The following is a 23,092-nucleotide window of genomic DNA, read 5'->3' on the forward strand; positions in this document are numbered from 1 at the left end:
ATGTGAGTTTCGTGGTGCGCTGGCAGTGGGTTTTGGTTGATGTTAGGTGCTTCTGGTGTCTGGACCTCGATCTTATTGGTGTCGATAAGATCCTGTATGGCATGCCTTAACTTCCAACATTTCTCGGTGTCATGCCCGAGCATCCCTGAGCAGTATTCACAACTGATGGATCGATCCAAATTCTGAGGTGAGGGATTTGGTTCTCGAGTCTGGACAGGACTAACCAAACCCAATTGCCTCAGCTTGTGGAACAAAGCGGTGTAGGTTTCTCCCAATTCCGTGAAAGTTCTCTGCTTCCGCAACCTGCCATTCCTAGCATCTGGATTTCCCCGAAAACCTGCCCCTAAAGGGTTTCTATACGCCCTTGGTGGAGGGTAGGTATTTTGTGGTGGTGCATATATATTCTGGGGAGCCGGTGCGCGCCATTGTGGGCGAACCGGAGGCTGAGTGTATGCCTGGTCTTGGTGTACGGAACAATGTAGTTCTCGAAGTGGATAGAAATTTTGTGGTGGGTTGTATGGGTATTCTGACCTGTGAGGTCTGGGTTGGTTGTAGTGCGGCCTGCCAGCCCTGGACCAACTGCCTGCCTCAATCGTGGCAACCTCTTCTTTCTTTCTTCTCAGCGCACCTCCCGTGCCGCTTTGAATAGCCTGGGTTGTGGCTTTGAGTGCCGAATAGTTCAAGATCTTGTCAGATCTCAGACCCTCTTCTATCATGACCCCTATCTTGACCACCTCGTTGAAAGATTTTCCAACTGTTGTCACCAAATGACCAAAGTAGGTTGGATCTAGTGTCTGCAAGAAATAGTCCACCATCTCTCCCTCTCTCATGGGAGGATCGACTCTAGCTGCTTGTTCTCTCCAGCGGAACCCGAACTCGCGAAAACTTTCCCCGGGTTTCTTCCCAGTTCTTAATAATGTGAGACGGTCAGGGACTATCTCGAGGTTGTACTGGAAATGACCTGCGAAAGCCTGGGCCAGATCATCCCAAGTATACCACCTACTGGAATCCTGCCTGGTGTACCATTCTAGTGCAGATCCGCTCAGACTCTAGCCAAAATAAGCTATCAACAGCTCATCCTTGCCGCCTTCCCCTCTCATCTTGCTACAGAATCCCCGCAAATATGCCATGGGATCACCGTGTCCTTCATATAAATCAAACTTAGGCATCTTGAACCCAGCCGGGAGTTGGACGTCTGGAAAAGGGCACAGATCTTTGTATGCTACGCTGACTTGATTGCCCAATCCGTGCAGGTTCCTGAAGGACTGCTCCAGGCTTTTGAACTTTCTCAACACTTCATCCTGTTCAGGGGCCTTAACCGGCTTCTCGACCTCTGCCGGTACTTCCAAATGTGGATTGTAAGCTTGTGGTTCGGGGGCATGAAACGTAGGCTCGGAGGGATAGTATTGTGTATCGTGAGCCTGAAACAATGGCTCACTGGTCGTCCTTTGCAAAGGGGCTGATGTTGGTCCCACAAAAATGGGAATATTGGGTGTTGGGAGAGGTTGATGGGGTGGTGGAGCTTGGGAATCATGAGGGCTTCTTTCTTGATGATAAAGGGGATTTGGACGGCTTGTGGAAGGGCCAGAGTGAGGGTATTCCGGCATGTGTCCCAGTGTTTCAGGGCTCTTTTGTGTTTTGGCTAGGGCTAGCTGCATTGCATTCATCTCTAGTCCCATCCTTTCAATCTTTTCCATCGCTTCTTTTAGCAACTGGCTCATTGGCCTTTCTTCCTCATTACTATTCTCTGAAGTAGTCATGCTTGTTGCTACCGGTCCTTTGGATCTGGTTTGGTAGGAGTGTGTTGCCAGAGTTCTTTAACAACTAACTTGTCTGATTCAGACAACAACAAACTTTGTTAGCGTTAGAGTTTAACAGATTTGATCATAACACATAGAGGATGCAATGCACCTAGGCAGTTAATCGTTTCTACATGCTTTTCTTCAAACAACATGCGTCATCCCGGTTTGCTCACTCGTCCCCTTTTAAAGTACTTTGGGAAACCCTGTGTTTTATTTTATTTTGTATTTTCTTTTCTTTCTTTATTAAAAGCGGTCGAATCTTATGGGGATTGCCTACGTATCACGTCCCCGCGTGAATCAGACCAGGCGTAGTTCTGCCATGAGGCTAACATTTATAAAAAGAAGATGAACAAACATTACATTTGAAAACTTTGTAAAAACAATGTCTTGAAATACACACATTCAAATTGAAATAAAAAGATACAATTCTTAACATCTCATAACGTGCCCCACTTTCCACTTGTTGTAAATTAATAGATCATTTGCTCAAGGCGGGGCTTGACCCGGATGACCTCCCAATATTCGATACATCCTTTCCAACTCCACTGCTAGATGACGGGCAAAGGCGGGTGCATGCTCTGTAAACCTTTCATAATCCATTCCTTGGCAGTTTACATAACTTTGAGAGGTGTAGACCGCCAGGTCGTGGATCTGTGCCCTGAAATCTTGGAGATGTTGGCCTTGATTCTGCAATTGCTGCTGGCGAGTGGTGGCTATATCTCGGATACGGCCTTCACGATCTAGGGCTGACTCTAATAGAGCTCGGAGTCTGGCCTGCTCTAATCTCATCTGCGCTCTTTCTCTATCAGTGTCCGCTTGTTGATGCTCTCTGTACCTTCTTGCCTCTTCTAGTTGTGCACGAAGTTGGTCTTCTGATCGTATCCAATGGTCTTTTTCCTTCTTGAATTGTGCCCTGTCTTTCTCGGATTGCCTATCTTGGCGTTCCTTATCAGATCTGGCTTCTTCGTTTAATTGTTGGATCCTTTCTTTTGCTTTGTTCAACGCCCTTTCTTTTGCAGCAAGAACGGAATCATAATCTTGCATTCTTTCAAAAAGATTGGCGATGGTTTTTTTGATCCTTCCAATTCCTCATTGGCGTTTCAGAAGCCTTTTTCATTTTCAGAAATCGAGCATGAAGACTTTCATTCTCACAGGCTAGACTCTTCTTTTCGCCTTCAGCTTCTTGTGCTTGCAAATCCTTCTCCAGACTGAGGTTCCTTAGATTTTCCTTTAGGGCATGGATAGTTGCTTTGTACCCCTTCTCTTTTTCTCCCCAGATCAACCGCTCTTGGATTTTATCATTAAAGTTTTGAATATGGGGTCTTTTAGTTGGCCTTCTCAGCTCATGTTCTGGTACATCATCCACGCGAGACCGTTTCTCGAACCACCTTGCATATCCAGGATTTATCTCACCCTTTGTAGTGTCTGGGACTTGGGTATCGCTTTTTAAGTATCGACATCCATTCCACATCTGCTGAAATAATGCCTCAGGAATAGTGGCCTCTGGGTGTAATTCGATTTCTTGCGTACTCAAATCTTCATCATCAGGAACTACTTGATATCTTCCTAGTTGTCTTAGGACTCTCAATGGCGCGTATGGCTGGATGCTTCTCAATCCCAATAGTAGTAGATAACTATTCGAGTTTGACATATGTATCACTTCCCTCATCGGTAGCCATCCCAGAGTCCATTCAATTTGATTTGCCGTTAGAGCCCTTAGCCGAGATACCCATGCTTCTATCCCTTCTGGAACCTGATAATTTTTCGCTCTTTCCTCATAACCCTCGATGTAATTATCGTTGCTTGGCCCATATTGTATGATCTTGGGCTGTTGTTGGAGATGTTCAATCAACCACATCTGCAACAAAATTTTGCATCCTTCGAAGACTTTCGCTCCTGCTTTACATAAAGTTAAAGCCCGATAAATGTCTGAGAGAATGATGGGGACAAGGGTGTGGTTTTCCTTGGTGGTGAGAATTTGCACAACTTTTACGGTGCAAATATCAATTGTTCGTTCTTTGTTCGGGAAGACCATGATTCCTAGAAAAGCCACCATGAAGGCGAAGCGACGGTGAACCTGCCATACGTCTTTGTCTTGTTTGTTAGTAAGGCCTTTCTCATGAATTTCGAACCCATCTAACTTTCCGAACCTTGAATACAAAAAGTTGAAAGAACAACATCCGTTGACGACATTGCTTTTCCTGATTTGACTGCTGATGTTCAGAAGACCGAAGAATCGATGTACCGAGGGAGCCTTCGTGAATATCAAGCTTTGATTCCTTAAACTTCCGTCAAAACCAACATATCCAGCTACCTCCTCTAATGTAGGAGTGAGCTCGAAGTCAGAGAAACGAAAGACATTGTGAACAGGGTCCCAAAAAGTTACTAATGCCGCAATCAGATCATCACGGGGTTTAACTTTCATAATGTCCGGGAGATTTCCCAAATGCTTGATGACCCACTTTTGACCATCTTCGCCTAATTCACACCACCACATTTGAAGCTGGAACAGAAACTCCTCTGTATTTGCGGAGGAGGGGTTTTGTGTGGTGCTCATTTTGTATCTGAAATTTAATTTAATAAAGTCAAGACTCATTTTGAAAACATACTCTAATCATTTTCAGTCAAAACTATTTTCAAGATTTAAAACTATTTTTTGGGAATTTTTCAAACTATTTTCAAGATTAAATACCTTTCGAGATTAAATACCTTTATTTCAAGATTTGAAAACTATATTTTATTTTTTATTTTATATATTTTTTTAATTATGAAAACCCATTTTATTCCTCGGCTCTTACCATGATTTCATTTAAGCCGGTCAGCAAGCATGTTCGAGGCAAATGAATGCACATATAGCAAGTAGGATGCATCAGGATGGTCTTTTTATTTCGGGTTCACCTGTCTTAGACAGACCCAACCCCTGTGTTGAGTCCCCTAAGTCAAATGCACGTGATGCAAATAAACGTTCCTACTAGGGATCCGGTACATGGCTGAGTTATTCTAAGTGTAAAACCTGAGGTTGATTGTTCTAAACCTGGCTTACCCAAACAGACAGTTTGAGCCGAAGCGGGGGCGACGTACCGGGAGCACGAAAGTCTGACCGGCCTAGTCACTTGTCCCAACTCCGTCTTATTTGGTATGACTTTAACAGAAAGGTGGGTCACGCGCACGTGTACACCATAAATTCAGAAGACTCAGAAAGAAGGGGGTTTCGTAACAGTTGTATATATTCACAATTCAAATAATATTAAAGCGGTAAAAGCATCATTTAGCACATTAGGCATACATCATGTAAAAAATCAGATAATAAATAAAGCCAAATAATAACAATTACTCTAAGCTCGAATTCTTAACCTTGAACCAGTGGTTCTGGGCATAGGTCCCCAGCGGAGTCGCCAGAGCTGTCACACCTCCTTTTTCCGCACCCCGTGGGGCGCAGGGGAGTTTTTCCAATTAAAGGACAATCGAAACGGGATTTGTTTATTTATTTCAGAGTCACCACTTGGGAGATTTAGGGTGTCCCAAGTCACCAATTTTAATCCCGAATCGAGGAAAAGAATGACTCTATATTACAGTCTGCGTACCAGAAATCCGGATAAGGAATTCTGTTAACCCGGGAGAAGGTGTTAGGCATTCCCGAGTTCTGTGGTTCTAGCACGGTCGCTCAACTGTTATATTTGGCTTATTTATCTGATTTTAAATATGAACTTATGTGCAAACTTTATCTTTCAACCGCTTTTATCATTTACTGTTATTTTTATCAAGAATTGCAACGTTATAAAATGTATCTCGAACCACGTTACAATCAATGTACCCGTGGTCATCGACACACTTTGACTCCGTTGAGATTTGGATTTGGGTCACATCAATGTGCACCCGAGTTTAAGGAAATTAAATTATTAAAGGCGCGCCTAAAGTGACTAGCGTATTTATTTTGGGTAAGACCGTGAAATTTTACTGAACGGTCCATTCCGAATTCTAAGTATTTTATATGTAGATACATTTAGAGGGCCCCGCACTTTGTACATTCTTGTTTGTCGAGGCTCATCTCATTCCGTATGAAAAGAATTTGCAACGTCATGGAAATGCATCTCAGACCACGCTACAATCAATGTACTCGTGGTTAGAGACACGTTTCGATTCTGTTGAGATTCGGATTTGGGTCACATAAATGTGCACCCGAGCTTAAGGAGATAACATTATTAAGTACGCGCTTAAAGAGACCATCGCGTTATTATTCTGGGAGGGCCGTGAGATTTGCTAAACGACCCATCCTGGAAACTGAATGCTTCGATAATATACATTTAACGAGGGCCCCGCCGCTTGCGCGTTTTTATTTATTTTTGTCGAGGCTCATCTCGTTCTTATTTTAAAAGGATATCCTATAGCAACTACGTTTCTTGTCGCGTTTGTCTCTACTAATTGAAAACGGTAGATAGTCCTAGTTAATTATGTGCTTGCAAGTTATCTATAACAACATTCAGAAAAGCTTGAAAATCAGAGATGAGGCTGCGTGCACAGTCAGCCGAACAAATAATCACGGGCCCAAATCCAGCCCATGCGTGATAGGCCAGACCTGGGCCACTGCTTGTTCGATGCGGGCCTGCTTGGTCTGTTTTGACCTAGGCTCGACCTTCATGAGGTTGATGCCCTGAATTTGTGTTCTTTGTTTTAAAGGTGTGGTTTATCAATTATAATAAGGCAGTTTATCAAAATAAATGAACTTAGCTAACAATGGATAGCTTCATGCTTGGCATGTATTAAAGAATATGCTACACGATTAGACTAAGTCTAAGATACAACCCAATGCATTGGGAATACTTTTAACTAGCAGCATACATATACAAACTGATATTCAATTACCATGCATTGATATCTACTAGGCGTGCAAGCTACTTCCAGCATCCAAACAAGAATAGAACTATTCTACATTGCATGATATTTAATGTAACAATCTATGTATAAAAAGACATTCTTCAGGTCTTTTCATTTGTATTCATGCTCAATTTTCCAATTACATCTGACAGTGTATTAGGTGTGTACCTGGTATAGAGAACAAAAAGAAGAAAGGAATGGTCAGTCGGGCAGTATGCCACAAACACAGCAGCAGCAGATGCACAGCAACAGCACAACAACAAACCAACAACCACAAGTGTTTTCCACAGTCCACAGACAAACAGCAATAATTCTCAGAACAAGGAGAACCAGCAGATGATCGAGTACCAAACAAACAATCCCAGGAAAGAGTAAGGAAACAACAGGAGGGACAAAGTGTTCAATGCAGCAAACCAGCAGTTTGACAATCACAAACAGCTCAGTCAGTGCCAAAGAAACAGAACTTGGCCAAGACAGCTTGACCAATATGAACTCTTATATAGCTCTCAGACAGTGTTTGGTTACAGTGTTTTACTGAAATTTTCTTATGTTTTCAGTCTTTTTCTTTAAACTCACCAGACCTCTCTCGAGACTAAAAATTCCAGCCCTTTTTTTTAAGTTCTGAAATGGCCTATTTATAAGCCAAACAACCCAGTGCAGCCAAGCTGCCTGGATCCTGCCAGTTGCAATCTGCCCATACCCCTTAACTCATGCTTAAGCATCTTTTGGTGCCAGCCCTTTGCTCCCCACGCCTGGCTTATTCTTTAATCAGGAGTTATGAGCTCATTTTATTATTCATTTTAAAACCCATACTCTTGTGTCTTGTTCCCCATTGGTATTAATTTAATCTTAATTAGTACCCTACTTGTCAGCTCATTTAAACTAATCATTTTTGTTCTTTTCAAACCCCAGACTACCCATGTTAGCCCTTGATTATTACTGTCCTGCATCACTGCAGCCTCAGGACATTTTGAACTTCTGAAAGTTCCATTTCAGAACTGCCCTAGCCTGGTCCTTTTAATTGTTTACAATGCAGTTACAAACTAGCATTCATAGATAATGTCCAACATTCAAATCACAATACAGGTCCATTCAGTCAAGTGAGGTTGTACATATTAGAATATTTGAACATTCAGTCGTAGGAAGTTAATCGACGACATTTATCAGGTCGACTATACTAATTATAACAGGTAATAATCAGTCGCTCATATAAACAATACGTTCAGGGACCTAAAGGGCTTCGGACAACTTTGGTCAATCACTGGGAACCTATATAAGTTAACTTATTTGACGATTAATCTAATCGACGAACATGTATGTCACAGAGTACATTCAGAACACACACATAGAAAATCAATCGACCAAATAAAAGGTCTTTGCTAGAGATGGAAGAAAACAGAAAAAATAACAGACAATAACAAATAATCACAACAAAAAATCATGCTGACAAACTCAACCAAAACTAAAAAGGAGAGAGGACACTTACTGGGGAAGTTTAAACCGAAATGACCCAAGTCCAACTTAGCTTTGACCATTTGAGGCTGAACAAATTTTAACCAGGGTGTTCTCACATGAGAACACCTTGGTCAAGATCCATTAAACCTCAAAACCCCTTTCAAGACCGGCCGGATTTCCCAGGTGCATGTGTTCTAAGGTCTGGATTTTCAGATCTGGTTTTTTAGGAGTTGTGGGTAGATTCGGACCAAACCAAGTCTGTTTTGGTCACGAGGAGGGTCCGGGGAGTGTCTGGTATGAAGATGGGGTGGTTTGGTATAGGTCCGGGTTCGACTCGAATCTTCAAATGAAGATTCGAGACGAAAGAAGGTGATTCGAGGCTATGGGGTAACAGATCCATGTTCAGGAGAGTGAGGGGGTCTTAGGGTGTTCAGGAGGTGGTCACCGGCGTTCGTGCCGCCGGGCTCTGGTGAAAGGGAAACTGGGGCGACTGCTAGGGTTTGAGGGGCTTCAGTGTTTGGTGAAGACGATGAGTGGAGGGGGGGGGTTCGGATAGGGGGCGTGGGATACGATAGAAGGCTTATATACGGGGAGGCTGATTCAATCCTGGCCGTTGGATTGATTACAATTGATGGTCAGGATTGGGGAAGCTTAACCATACGGTGCCGTTTGGTTAAGTAGGGGGTCGGTTAAAATGGGAACGGGTCGGGTCATGAGGGCCAATAAAGGCCATCAGATCAATGGAAATGAACGGCTCAGATTAACCATCCCTGAAACGACGTAGTTTTGGTGTTGAACTACGTCGTTTTGATGGCCTGGGGAATGGGTCGCTTGGGCTGCTGACTTGGGCTGCTTTTGGGCTTAGAATATTCAAAACAAACAGGCCCAAGTCCGGTTAATCTTGCACTCTTTTCTTTTTGTTCTTTTTTCTAATTTTAAAAATTAAATAAATAAAAATAATAAAAACTGACATTAAAACAATCATTAATTTAAACCTTTAACACAGTTATCACACACATATTGAAATATTTAAGTAGGTTTAAATCACAACCTAGATGCATTTCATATTTTTTGTGGATTTTCTTTTAACGATCGAATTACGGTTTGATTACCATGACAGACATACTTTGTATTTTGATTGATAGCATCAAATGTAACATGGACCGAACCACCAATGACTGACAACACGTGTCACGAACAATCGAAAAATCGTACAGCGGAGTCGTTTGTCACTATTTTTGTTTTCTTTTGGAGCGATTGCTCGTAAAGCAAAAATCACGTGCTTACAGTATTTATTGCTTTAAATTTAGTTGTAGTCTATCTTGTTCTATTTCTTTATTGCCTCATTTCCTCGTTCACATTCTTAGACTGTATGATGCTTGTTCACTTTTTTTTTTATCTTAGTAGGTGTCTCGACCTGACCTCGTCACTACTCCACCGAGGTTAAGCTTGATACTTACTAGGTACCGTTGTGGTGTACTCATACTACGCTTCTGCACATCTTTTTATGTAGATCCAGGTACCTCATACCAGACTAGGCATTAGTGAGTAGAGCTTTCAGTTCGGAGAGTTCAAGGTATGCCTACCTTCGTTCGCAGGCCTCAGAGTCACCCTCTGTCCTTGTTTTCTATTGCATACTTTTTATTTAGATAGTGATGTACTAGGGATGTTTCAGTATTCTCGTGTAGAGCTTATGACTTAGTCTCACCAGTTTTTGAGAGTTACTGTCAACCGTATTGTGGAGTTCTTTTATGATAGCTGGTTGGTTTAATTTGAAGTTCTATTAGTATTTTGTTATTTTTTCATGTTTGTTAGACTTATCTAGTTTTAGAGACTAGGTGCCATCACGACATACTACAGTGGGAGATTTGGGATCGTGACATCTAGGCAGGTAGACTTCTTTGAATTTGCTAGTCAAGGCATTACTTGCTTTGGAGGACTAATCCAAATTAAATGGGGATAATCATTTCCCCTTTATCATTATGTAAAATTCAAATTCTCTCCAAACGTTGATTATAGTAGTAATATATATTCTCTTCCATATCAAGATTTGACAATTAACCGATGTTTTTGGAATGAGAATGTCAATTCTTTGGCATCTAAAGAGGTGAAATAATGGATAGTTGAGAGCGCATAAATTGGAAATTTAAATTATAGTAGAAACGAAAAATACGAAATAATTTTTTTTATGTCTTAGAATTGGTGGCTAGAGTTATATATTAGAAGGTGTATATTTAATTAGATGCACATAGACCCGAGCACAGCCTATAAGAGCATCAATTTTTTTTCCACTTAAAGCATTTTATCATGTTTTTCTTAAGTCGAGTGTTTATCAAGAACAGTCTTTTTACCTCCATAAAGTAGGGGTAAGACCTGTTTATGAGAATATTAATTTTTCTTCACCTAAAGCATTTTATCATGCTTTTCTTGGCCGCGGGTCTATTCCAAATAATTTGTTTACCTCTACAAGATATGAATAAGTTTTGTGTACACACTATACTTCCCATACTCTACTTGTAAAAATTATTATTATTGTTGTTGTTGTTATTGTTATTATTGGTATTAAAGTGTATTATCAATAACTTGATATTCTTTCTTATTTTAAATTGTGATTCAAATGTCTTCACAACATAAATAAAACATCTTTTCTGAATTCTCCAAATTCTGCTATTTTAGACAATTGTTATTATTGACTTTTAATATTAAGCACAACTTTGTGGAAAATGGTTATGAATATAATTAAATTGACTCCTCGTCCTAGTGACACTCCTACAATTTACACAAGAAGGGTTGCTCTAATGGTAAACAATCTCCACTTCCAACCAAGAGGTTGTGAGTTCGAGTCTCCCCAAGAGCAAGGTGGGAAGTTCTTGGAGGGAAGGATGCCGAGTTTCTATTTGGAAACAGCCTCTCTACCCCAGGGTAGGGGTAAGGTCTGCGTACACACTACCCTCCCCAGACCCCACTAAGACACTCCTACAATTTACACAAGTAATCACTAAAATTACTTACTTAACCTCCAAATATCTTATCTCTTCACAAAGGACACGTGTTCGTTCATATTATACACATCGTCCCTTCATCATATCCCAACAAACTTTTGTCTTACTCGAAAATCACTTGAAACGACATCGTAATAACTCAATTACTTTATATACGACGTCGTATTAGTGCCAAAGCCACTATTTTAGCTTTCATCTTAAACTGAACGAGTATGGGACTGTGTGTGAGAGTGAAGAAAACGAGCTCAACGTGAACGGAGAAAATGTTGCCAATTGTCGGCAAAGGCGGCGGAGTTGGCCAGTTACTGGCGGCAGTAGCGGCGGCTCTACTGCTCCGCCTTTTCTCTTCCCCTGGTCCGGCGCTTTTGCCGGAAAATGAAGCTCTTCCCGACGACGACGATGAGAGAGAAAGTGAAAATGGCGAAGCTCCAGCTCCGATCATTGGAAAAGTTGCTCCGGTTACTATTAAATGGACTAATATTACCTGTTCTCTCTCTGATAAATCCTCTAACACTGTGAGTCCACTGCCTTGTTACATAAAGCATGCAAACTTATGTTGATAAATGTTACAGTAATCATTTGGTGAACTTATAAACAGTGTTTTTATTTGGCTATTTATAAAAAAAAATTGGAAAATTCAGCTGAAATTGATGATAAAGCTCACAGCTTATTAGTATTACCAAATGTGTGTATGTGTTGATTATTTTGTAGAGATTGAGATTCTAGAATTTGCTCCAATCAAGCGGTCTAGTGGTTCGGAGTAACACATGAAAAACTTAGCTTAACGATGAACTTCTCTTTAGTCGACTTCATCAGTTTGCTGATATCTGTGATGCATTTATGCATTTTTATTTGTATATGTTAGAAATAGATATTACTGCTAGTGAATTACAACAAAATATAATTCTCCTTAAGTTTCTGAAGAATTATCAGTTACCATATACCGAACTAGTAATTGTGTTATATGATTCAGTATATAACAAAAATATCATTATATCGTGATAGACATTGTATTCTAGGACAGGGAATGCACATTTATCTTAGTAATTGATCTATATATTACAACAATGACAACTAAGCCTCAGTCCAAACACGTTAGGGTCGGTTATATGTATTCTCACTGACCATGTTACTTCAAATACACACATTCTAATATACAAAATAACATAATAATTATTAGTTGGGGGCTATGTATATACATAGATACTGGTGGTTGTTTGAGAGACAACTGATAATATATACTGATGTAACTCTATAACCAATGAATATTCTCAATGACTATGAAAAGGAAACCTTTCTGCTCATCTCTTTCCTTCTTAGTAGCCAAACATATATAGTTACTTCAAAGTGACTTCACAGTTTATTTGATACTATCTTCATAATCTAGACTATTTCCTCAATCTTTATGACTGTGGCCTGACCTTATAAGTTACTGTATCTTCCCCTTAATTTTAATATTCATCTACATATTCTTATGCTCTCCCCTTTAACTTTTTCTCATTTTTGCTTTGGAATAGCTAATTTCTGGTTATAATGACTTAAGCAACTTGCAAGTTCCCATGATTGGAATTGTGTAGTTATTTTAAGTGCCAGATTCAAATGATACTGACATTGACATTCAGAATCTTTCTGGTTATCTTTTCCTTTCCCCCCAAACTCTAGGTGCGGTTTTTGCTAAAAAATGTGACCGGAGAAGCCAAACCTGGTCGATTGCTAGCGTTAATGGGTCCATCAGGATCAGGAAAGACAACTCTTCTCAATGTTTTGGCAGGTCAGATAAATGCATCACCCAAGTTACATTTGTCTGGCCTTTTGGACATTAATGGGGTGCCATTTTCAAACAAAATATACAAGTACGCTGGCTTCAATAACCACTGTCAATTAGACTGATTACTTTTCTCTTGAGAGAAATTCTTAGTAAGATGATGTAAGTTCTTGCTACTGCAGGTTTGCTTATGTTAGACAAGAGGACCTTTTCTTTTCCCAGTTGACTGTTCGAGAAACACTCTCTCTTGCTGCTGAACTGCAGCTACAGGACGTATCTTCAATAGAAGAGAGAGATGAATATGTGAACAATCTATTGTTTAAACTGGGTTTGGTAAGGCTTCCCTTCGTCTTATCTTGGTAATTGTGTAGGAACCGTTCTAGTTAAAGAAATTGTTCCACGAAACAAACCTCTCGTTCTCTGATAGCTGTAGATTGTTGTAGTCTTTACCTCAAGTTTAGTAGAGAAATCACTCTGATTTGTCCTTAGCCTTGTTGGTTTCATGTCACTCCTAAAGGTCAGTTGTGCTGATTCACGCATTGGTGATGCAAAAGTTCGTGGAATTAGTGGAGGTGAAAAGAAGCGCCTGTCGCTTGCATGTGAGCTTATTGCCAGTCCATCTGTAGTTTTTGCGGATGAACCTACTACTGGTAAGTAATTCTATCGCTTTTTGCAGTCCACATTTGCTGACATTACGCTTTGACTATGATGGCATCATCCAAATTTTCTGCTTTTATTGAACTCAGTTGACCAGTGAGTACTTCTTGTCTGGTTGATATTATATGCTTTAATTCTTATAGTGCCTAGACATTGCAACATTGCTTGAAGATCGTATAAACCAAGGAAGGCCTTTATAAAAGCTTAAAGGTTTTAAATTAGGATAACTATAGATTTTCCTGTCAATTTTCTCTATGAAGTCAAAATGGCAAGGACTCCCAAATTTTCACTATAATCTCTTCTATCTTTTGTTTATAATGGTACTTCCCTCCTGGCCACGACTATTTTATCCCAGTTGTCCTGATTCCTTGGTGACGTGATAGTGTCAAGCTATTTGTAGTGGAAGTCAGAGTACTCATGGAAATGCAGAAAAAGATTGTTGGGGTTGCATGGGAATTGGAATCCTGTGACCATATGGTTATAGAAAAGTCTAAAATCACGATTCAGAATATATCTTATATTTTTGTAGAACCTGGGTCAGTTTGTTCTTCTACTTGCCCAGAGAATATGCTGTACTTAATAATGTCCAAAATCAAAAGCCTTCACTTCTACTCTGTAGTCTGAAGGGAATTCTTTAGATGATGTAGTCAGTGTGGAATAGGGTGCTATTAAGGACTTCAAAACCATGCTTGGGGATTATGTGTTGTCCTGTCCTGTTGTATGCCTAAATGTAAACGCTTGATTTTGTTTATGTGTCAAGGAAACCTTGTGGGTTTTTTACTTAGACAAATGATTCTAATTCTGAAGTACTTTAACAGTTGCATTCGGGTTGTAGAAGCTTCTACATGTAGGAGGGGAAGGAGTAAGCATATAAAATGAAAGCTAACAAAATGAGCTTCTGGAAAGAAAACATTCAAACTGGAACTAAATCAGTGTCATACATTTATTAGTTCTATGAAAGACAATCTCAATGAATGTCTCCCTCTTTTCATATAGAGTTCATTTATGCATCCAAGTCTTATCCTGTTATTCTCTTCTATGATAATGATATTTTCTTAAAAAAGGATCTTCTATGTTAATGGCATGCCTTTTTTATTAATGGTTTTCTGGTATCTGGATTCTTTAGCCTCCTGCAGTGGAGGTTCAACTTGAAAGCTAGATGTATTATGTTTTACTTGACATTGAATCATAAACCACATTGTAATTGTTGGAAGTTTTCTACCCATACTTGTACAAAAGATGAACTTCACTTTCCTTGGTGGCAGTTGCAAAATATTACTAACCCTGTAATGTAGGACTAAGTATATTTATAACGTAAAACATTCTGATTTTAATAGAAACAACTGAAATCTACTATTGAAGTCATAATAATTATGTGAAGACGAGGATTTTCTTGAATGGTTGCTTTCTCACCTTTTTACTCCCTGCCCACAAAACCCTGCTTTCAGGACTTGATGCTTTTCAAGCAGAGCGAGTGATGGAAACGCTAAGACAACTAGCACAGGATGGCCATACTGTTATATGCTCTATACACCAGCCTAGAGGTTCTGTGTATGCAAAATTCGACGACATTGCTCTTTTGGCAGAGGGTTCACTCGTCTATGCTGGTCCTGCACATGATGAAGTACTGGCATACTTCTCGAAATTTGGGTGTGTTATATGATCTATCCCCTAAGTTAGTTATATAGTTTATATAACCTTATAGTGTTGTGCTACTATTGGCTCTCACTTTCTGGCATTGTATTACTGGAATTGGCTTATTTGTGTGGTTAGTGGTTTAACGAGATAAATGTCTAGATGAATCCAATTAATCAGAAATATTCTTCTTCTGTTTAAGTACAAAAAAAAGTCATGTTGATAAACTTGAGGGTGAGTTCAATGTTGCATTTTATTCTTAAACACATAGATACCAAGTTAAAATGTGGTAAAACGAAATAGCACGCCAGCGTGATAATGCAGTGTCCTATAATAATTATTAGTATGATTGTAACACTTTATGATGTAACATTTATCCTTGCTCTTTCTTTTTCTGGTTATTTTTGTGTTGGTGGTTGGGGGAAGAGGGATGTGCATGCATGTATAAATGTGTGTGGGCGCGCGTCTGTGTGTGTCTAAATTTATGCATTTATGCTTTGCCATTGCCATATGGATATGGAGCCAGCTTGCTTTCCTATGATTTACATGAAGTGCGAACTGCAATGTGTTAATCAAGTATTGGTTGGTGGTTACTAAATGACAGGTACATTTGTCCAGATCATGTGAATCCTGCTGAATTTTTGGCTGATCTAATATCTATAGACTATAGTTCGTCCGAGAGTGTATACGCTTCCCAAAAGAGAATAGATGGTCTAGTTGAGTCATTCTCAGAACAGATATCGGAGGTTTTATATGCAACTCCACTTTTAAGGGATAGCTCGAAAACCCGTGTAAACTTAACAAAGAAATCTATTTCACGTAAAGGTGGTTGGTGGACGCAGTTCTGGTTACTTCTCAAACGTGCATGGATGCAAGTGAGTTCCATCTCTCTCTCTAATTCTCTTCCAATCTCACTTCTCTGTTTTAACAGGAATTTACGGATTATACATAGTGACTTAACTCAATTGCTTCATTAATCTGCTGGAACTATAAATCATATAGAAGAAGTGTTCAAATATTTGGATGAGTTTGTTCCTTTGTTTGTAAATTTTAACAGATAAACGAAGAGTAATTACAGCATTACCATGTTATGTAGCTAGTTGGAACTGACCTTATCATCAATAGTGTATGCTTTATTTCTTTTCCTTGCTGCCTGAGGCTTCCTTCCTTCTAATGCTTAATAATCTTTAGTACTTCTTATACCACAAAAAATTGTGATATTTGAAGCAATTTGCTTCTTTGGGTCTGTTATAATTGAGATTAGTTATTGATCAATAGGCTTCTCGAGATGGACCGACAAACAAAGTTCGGGCAAGGATGTCAATGGCATCAGCGTTGATTTTTGGCTCTGTTTTCTGGAGGATGGGCAGATCCCAGACGTCAATACAAGACAGAATGGGATTACTTCAGGTGAGAAGTGCCAATATATATATTTATATCAGATCCTTTATCAATAAGATTAATTTAGCATCGACATGTAATCTTGATTGCACATGAATGAAAGAGATGAACATCTGTTCTTTTTCTATGTTCAACAACGATTTTCTGCTTTCAGCGATATTTTTATTCTTTAACCAATTGGCCAGCTAATAATCTGTGGCCAAATAACCTACATTGGCCAGCTAATAATCTGTGGCCAAATAATCTGTGGTCAATTTTAGACATACTAGGATCTTGCTAGGATTGCACACTAGCACATCTAGTTAGCATTTACCTGTAAATATGGTTCAGTACAACCTATGTACTGATTCTATTAATATATACAAATGTTATCAATTAAAAAAAGAAGAAGCAAGGACTCAATATTTCCACCCATTGAAAAGCATCAAATATGAAAGTACATGTGCCAAGTGATAAGGCCATGGGGTTCCTGATCAATTTCCTTCCCATTTTCCTTTGTTCATGCTTAGGTTGCTGCAATAAACACTGCTATGGCAGCTCTGACAAAAACAGTTGGTGTCTTTCCCAAGGAACGCGCAATTGTTGACAGAGAACGTGCCAAAGGGTCTTATGCTCTGGGACCTTATTTGCTTTCCAAGTTGATTGCCGAGATTCCTGTTGGAGCAGCATTTCCACTACTCTTTGGTAGCATCCTATACCCTATGGCTCGACTTCATCCTACCATTTCTAGGTGAGCTTAACACTGTTTATGAGTTGTATACATATATGAGTTGCTGATAAGGATAAGCTACTAAGGCTATTTCATGTAAACTTCCTCCCCAAATTTGAGCATGTTTTTTTTTCAAGGACTGAGGTCTCTCCTTGCTTTAAATATTTAACAAAAAAGAGCCTGACAATCAAAAGGTCTAAGGTACCAGCAGAATCTTGAGGCTGTTTTGAGTAAAGTATGGAGAAACTGCATATCAACGCATTTTCCTGTGACTAATATTTAGGAGAAGACAGAGAAGGCCATTAAGCTACAACACCTCAATAAATACATAAACGTAAGCTTAGAAACAACTGAAACTTTTAATATCTTTTTTACAAGCATCCACACGTGGAAACAACCTCTCTACTCCCTCGGGTAGAGGTAAGGTCTGCGTACACACTACCCTCCCCAGTCCCCACTAGTGGGATTCTACTGGGTTGTTGTTGTTGTTGTACAAGCATCCACATTCCCGTAATTTTTGTAGGTTGAATAGCAACAAAGGATATAATAATCTCAGTTATAATCAGTTCATCTGTCTTTTTTTTTTTTTTTTTTAAACTTCTCCCAATTTAGGAGGATCTATAGTGTTTCCACACTTCCCTCCAGCGTGACTCGAACCCAGCACCTAACGGTCGTGGGTGGAGATGCTTTTACCAACTGAGCAAGCCTCACTTGTCGTTCTGTCTTTTACAAAAAAAGATGTGGTTAACTTTTTGTTAGTTGTCCAAATTTTTCTTGAACAAAGTAATTGAGACATTTGGAGGTTTTCTTCTTTTGTCAACTTTCTGAGCTATCCTATTGATTACTTTAGACCGTCAGTAAGATGCCATACAAGCTTCTTCACCAGTCACTGTGATGAGCGAATATTTATTAGCTTTAAAGAATATATTTACCCTTAAGTTTTACTTTGCCTTTATACTCGAAACGGGATTTTATAGTCAATCTTTTTACTCTAGGGCATTCATCCATTCTCACTTGCCGAATTTTACTGGCATCATGACCCTTTTTTCCCCATCCAGTGAGATGCTACCAGTAGCTATTGGTATTTCAATTAAATTAAATGCCAGCATTTGGTTGCAGAAGAGGATAGAAACACACACTATAATGAGTGCTGACATCTTTATACTTTTGGTTTATAGATTTGGGAAGTTCTGCGGAATTGTAACTGTGGAGTCTTTTGCTGCATCTGCTATGGGTTTGACTGTAGGAGCTATGGTTCCAACAACTGAAGCCGCATTAGCATTGGGTCCCTCTCTTATGACAGTTTTTATTGTCTTTGGGGGGTACTACGTCAATTCAGAAAACACACCAATTATTTTTCGGTGGATTCCTCGAGTTTCTCTTATAAGATGGTACTAATGTTCCTTCATATGCAAAAGTACTTGACGATTCCTTGACTTTAATATTCTTTCCTATCCAAGGACCTTAATTCTGGCGAATTTCTTGTTACTTTCAGGGCGTTTCAGGGGCTTTGCATCAACGAATTTAGTGGCCTTCAATTTGAGCATCAAAATTCATTTGACATACAATCTGGTGAACAGGTGAGTGAAGACATAGACCTCTTTGTTTTACTTAATAGAATTCTCCTGAATTGCGTTAATATCTTTCACAACCCCTTGGGATGCGGCCCTTTCCTGGACCCTGCGTTAATGCGGGAGGCTTCATGCACCAGGCTACCCTTTTGTTTTTTGGCGTTAATATCTTTCTGTCGAAATCTTCATATATGTCCATTAAATTTTCAGATCATTGAACTAAAACTTCCTTTGAGAAGGCAAAATTTTCTCTAAATCCACCCAGAACATCATGTTGGGGTCTTTTCACACTGTATGCGATTGAAGTCCTGAAATATAGGTGCAGAGAGAACTAACACCAGCTCCAGATGGCTAGTGAACCTTTTAAGTCCTCATATTAGCATGACCATGTGATCATGTGATGCAACCTGGGGAAAAAGACCAATCTGTGACTGATAACAAACACTAAGTTGACATGACTGACAGTATATCTTTGTGATATGATTTAGCAGTACTGTAACTATTGCTTTCTCATCTGTTTTCTTTTTTCATTTTTATTTACCTTGTCATGGTTTTGTTGTTCCATTTTGTATCTTTATTTGGTGACGTATTTGTTTAGTTATGCTTCTTTTGTTCTTCTTCAGTGAGGTCATGCGTCTGTTTGACACCTACTGAACTTCTAAAACGTAAACTAGCTTCGTTCAATTTTAGAGGGGTCATTTTAGGCCAAGGCAAAACCAAGTAGTGGGTGAACATAGTAAGGTGATGATAAACAGAGATAACCCGTAACGTGGAAAATTGAAGTCAATACACAACAGAAATCTGTAGTGACACTAAAGTAGCAGCATAATATTTTTGTGTGGAAAAAAGTGGACTATTGCTACTTTTTGGATCTTCAGGAGTTAGTTCCGTTGCAAGAAAGATATCATTCAGTGTCGAACTTCAATATTGAACCCATATCCTCCCTTATCCTCATATTATGCTTACTGATGGAAAACCCCCAAGAATGAGATCCTTGATGTGGAAGAAAAGTATTTTGATCTTTGTATAATAGTGATGTTGAGTGACTAAAATAGAACGTGATTGTGAAATTGTTTTCATTGTTATATACCAACATCTTGAGTTTCACTTATATGCAGGCACTTGAGCGGCTATCATTTGGAGGCAGTCGAATAAGTGATACAATTATTGCTCAAAGTAGAATACTAATGTTTTGGTATTACACAACTTACCTTCTCTTGGAGAAGAATAAACCCAAGTATCAGCGGCTTGAACCATCAGCACGTCTCAAAGAAGTCGAGGAAGAGGCCAAAGAGGTCGAGGAAGAGCCAGAAAAGGAAGAGCCAAAGTTTCAGGCTGTAAAGGATGATGATTTACCTGAACCAGCTCAGCAAGTTGAATCTCCTCCCGTGGATGAAGGTAAACCCAACCAACAGCAGGAAATTTCTCCTGCTGAACTTGATCTGTTTAACCTTGACGGCTTCTAAATTGCTTGGGAAAATGGATGATGTTGATACAAAGATCTGCCACTTTTTTCATTGATTTATCTCCTACAGGTGCTAATCAAAAGGAGATGCCTGTGCAGTAAAAGGAGGTCCTTCTTATGTGAGCTAGTGAGCTAATTCTAGCATACAGTTAAAATTCATCTCCTTCCTGTATCTTTAGGGGTAAAAAGCATTAGAAATTCCATGAAGATGGTCCAGAATAGTCTTGAAGTATGGTAAATATGAGCAGAATTCAGATGTAAAGCTGCAAAGTACGAACTTCTTAGCCTATTTTATTTCTCATTTAAAAAAAAAAGGTTTACTGCTGGTTGGAAACCAAATCCTTTGATGGATCCGTAATGGTTGGTCGTATCAATAGCTTTTTCATCCTTGAATTGTAGGGCTGAAAAATTAATTTTCTAATGATTATACATGTTGAATATCTGTGGTGATATTTCTGTCGGTAGAGCAACGATGAAGTTGTCTCCATGTGACCTATAAATTTTGTGTTCGAGCTGTAGAAGCCGCCACTAATGTTTGCGTTATTGTAGGCTGTGTATATCACAACCCTCGGGATGCGGTCCTTTTTCGGACCTTGCGGGAATGCGGGATGCCTGTTCTTTTATATTTCAGTTGATAATCCATTGGTGATGGGTATAATGTTTTGCCATATCTTCTTTTGTTGATTTATAAAAGGTTATTTAGGAATTTTGCACCTAAGAGTGTAGCCTAGTGTCAATGAAATGAGTGAAATCTTTAGTTAACCACCTTTCGCGTAGTAAAATTTTGACGGATTTACCATAGTAGTTATGGCTATTTAACTTAGAAGAAAAATTCAAATTTTCATCTGGTTTTCTCCCATCACCAAGTCATTGAGTTTTAACAAAAATAATGATAATAATAATACTAAGAAAAGGCACTTTGTTATAATAAAACCAAAAATAATAGTAAGGAAAAAGCAACAAGAATGATAATTTGTATGCTCTAAAAACTGAAAGATCATTTAACGTTGACTAGAATCACATTCAAACTTGTTTAACTTAAAATATATTCTATTAAATATTCCATTGATTAAGTCAACGTGCTTAAGCACGTCTTAACCTGATATAATGATTGCAGGACTCTAAGGTCAACTAGAATTTTTTAATTTATTAAAACAAAACAAAAACAGAAATAAAAAACAAGGTCCAACCAAATATATACTATTTCTTTTTTGTTGACATTTCCTTTATATTGCAACTGTCTGTGGTCTTTTAAATGATGGGAATACAAATTTCCAAAAAATAAAATAAAATGATGGGAATACGTAAAGCCTACTAGCCTAGCTATACGATATGATACTAAATTATATGAAAAGTACTATGAGTTGTAATTATTTTCAAGTCAATATGATAAAAAATATTTAAAAAATTAAAATAGAGTAGAAGACGAGAAGAGAGAGTTCTAAGTCAAATTGAAATCTCGTACCTCAACATATATGGCAAACGTTGTAAGTTGTAATGTATAATGAAGTTGCAACCATTAAACTACAACTTTAATCGTCTAACTTTAGATAATTATCATTCTTGACTTTATTATGTCTGATTTTATGAAATTAATTTATTAAAGAGTTCTTTACAGTGTACTACAAAAAAAAAAAGATTTTTTTAAATTCTTTTTTTTTTGTTTGTGCTTCCAACTCAGTTTGGCGTCAGCCAATGAAAAAAAATACTAATATATAGAATTTCTGGGGCCTTGTTTGGAAAATTCCAGCTCTAGCTCCTGGAAAACAACCTGATGATCTGTATTTCCAACTACTTTCTGATTTTATTTTCCAATTAAATTATTAATAGCTCTTTAATTTATTACTTAATGGATATTATATATTAAAATGTCCAACCTTACATGAACAAAAGAAAGCAACTACGGCAAGATACAAAGAACTTAAATTAATTAAAGAACCGTCTTGCCCTTAAACATGCCACAAAAGTCAAGCCATATCCAAATGGTTAGAGTCAACTGAATTTTGATGCTGACAGTTATAACACGGTTTTGCATAATTAAGACTTTAATTAACACTTTAATAACACTATTAATCATATGTCCCTAGCATCTATAAATAATACCCTATGGTTCATAACTCAAACCACATTATTTCAATACTTATTATACAACTCAAAATCACTCTAAAAAATGGCTACTACATCAACTTCTTTTCTGTTCTCTTCTCCACTTCTTCCTTCACCATTTGCACCAAAAAGAAGATCATCATCATCATCATCATCACGAGCATCGAACACGACTACGTTAGCAATGGGTAGAGAAGCCCAGGATCGAAACTACTACAATGGTCGTATTGTAGATGAAAACTTAATTATTTTACGTAAGAGAATTCACGAGATGAAAATGATCGAGAGAAATTATGAACCTCCAACTGAATGGATGAACTGGGAAAAAAGTCTCTACACAAATTATGACTCGAATATTTGCCAAGCAATGGGATTTTTGCAATCCCAATTGATGGATACAAGACCAAGCTTGGTTTTGGGCATGGTTGCACTTATTGGATTAAGTGTACCAACTTCAACTATTGTGCTATTGTTTCATTTGATTGAGCTAACTAAAGGGATTTTAGCTGGATTACATATTTCTTGAGTAACGGTGCAGACTCAACTGTCAAGTTATTGTTCGTTTTGGCCCGACTTTTGAGATCTCATGATTCTGTTCCCTCGAGCTTTTAACCCAAAACGTAGCGTCTTGATAGTTGAATTACTAATC

The 23,092-nt window shown here is 38.7% G+C and overlaps 1 protein-coding gene across 2 annotated transcripts; it reads left to right on the forward strand.

The window, feature by feature from the left end:
• The first annotated feature begins 11,316 nt into the window (after positions 1-11,316).
• LOC107805451 (ABC transporter G family member 7) lies at positions 11,317-20,787 on the forward strand. 2 transcript variants are annotated; one of them, XM_016629501.2, is made up of 12 exons: positions 11,317-11,649; positions 12,797-12,987; positions 13,082-13,232; positions 13,417-13,549; positions 15,005-15,206; positions 15,796-16,066; positions 16,470-16,601; positions 17,102-17,322; positions 18,480-18,692; positions 18,797-18,881; positions 19,991-20,270; positions 20,408-20,787. In XM_016629501.2, the coding sequence occupies exons 1-12, from the start codon at positions 11,398-11,400 to the stop codon at positions 20,437-20,439; spliced, it is 2,163 nt and encodes a 720-aa protein (XP_016484987.2). In that variant the 5' UTR covers positions 11,317-11,397; the 3' UTR covers positions 20,440-20,787. The 2 variants fall into 2 exon arrangements, with proteins under 2 accessions (XP_016484987.2, XP_016484986.2); XM_016629500.2 differs by lacking the exon at positions 20,408-20,787 and having other exon boundaries at positions 11,328-11,649; positions 19,991-20,401.
• The last annotated feature ends 2,305 nt before the right edge of the window (positions 20,788-23,092 follow it).

This window comes from Nicotiana tabacum, chromosome 20 (assembly GCF_000715075.1).
Source record: "Nicotiana tabacum cultivar K326 chromosome 20, ASM71507v2, whole genome shotgun sequence".
NCBI lineage: Eukaryota > Viridiplantae > Streptophyta > Magnoliopsida > Solanales > Solanaceae > Nicotiana > Nicotiana tabacum.

What these genes read in the sequence shown, in the direction of transcription:
- LOC107805451 (XM_016629500.2), top strand. Translation starts at nt 11,398, where the DNA reads ATGTTGCCAATTGTCGGCAAAGGCGGCGGAGTTGGCCAGTTACTGGCG. An exon ending in ACAGAATGGGATTACTTCAG is followed by an intron (nt 16,602 to 17,101) that starts GTGAGAAGTGCC and finishes GTTCATGCTTAG; the next exon opens with GTTGCTGCAATAAACACTGC. An exon ending in CGAGTTTCTCTTATAAGATG is followed by an intron (nt 18,693 to 18,796) that starts GTACTAATGTTC and finishes TGTTACTTTCAG; the next exon opens with GGCGTTTCAGGGGCTTTGCA.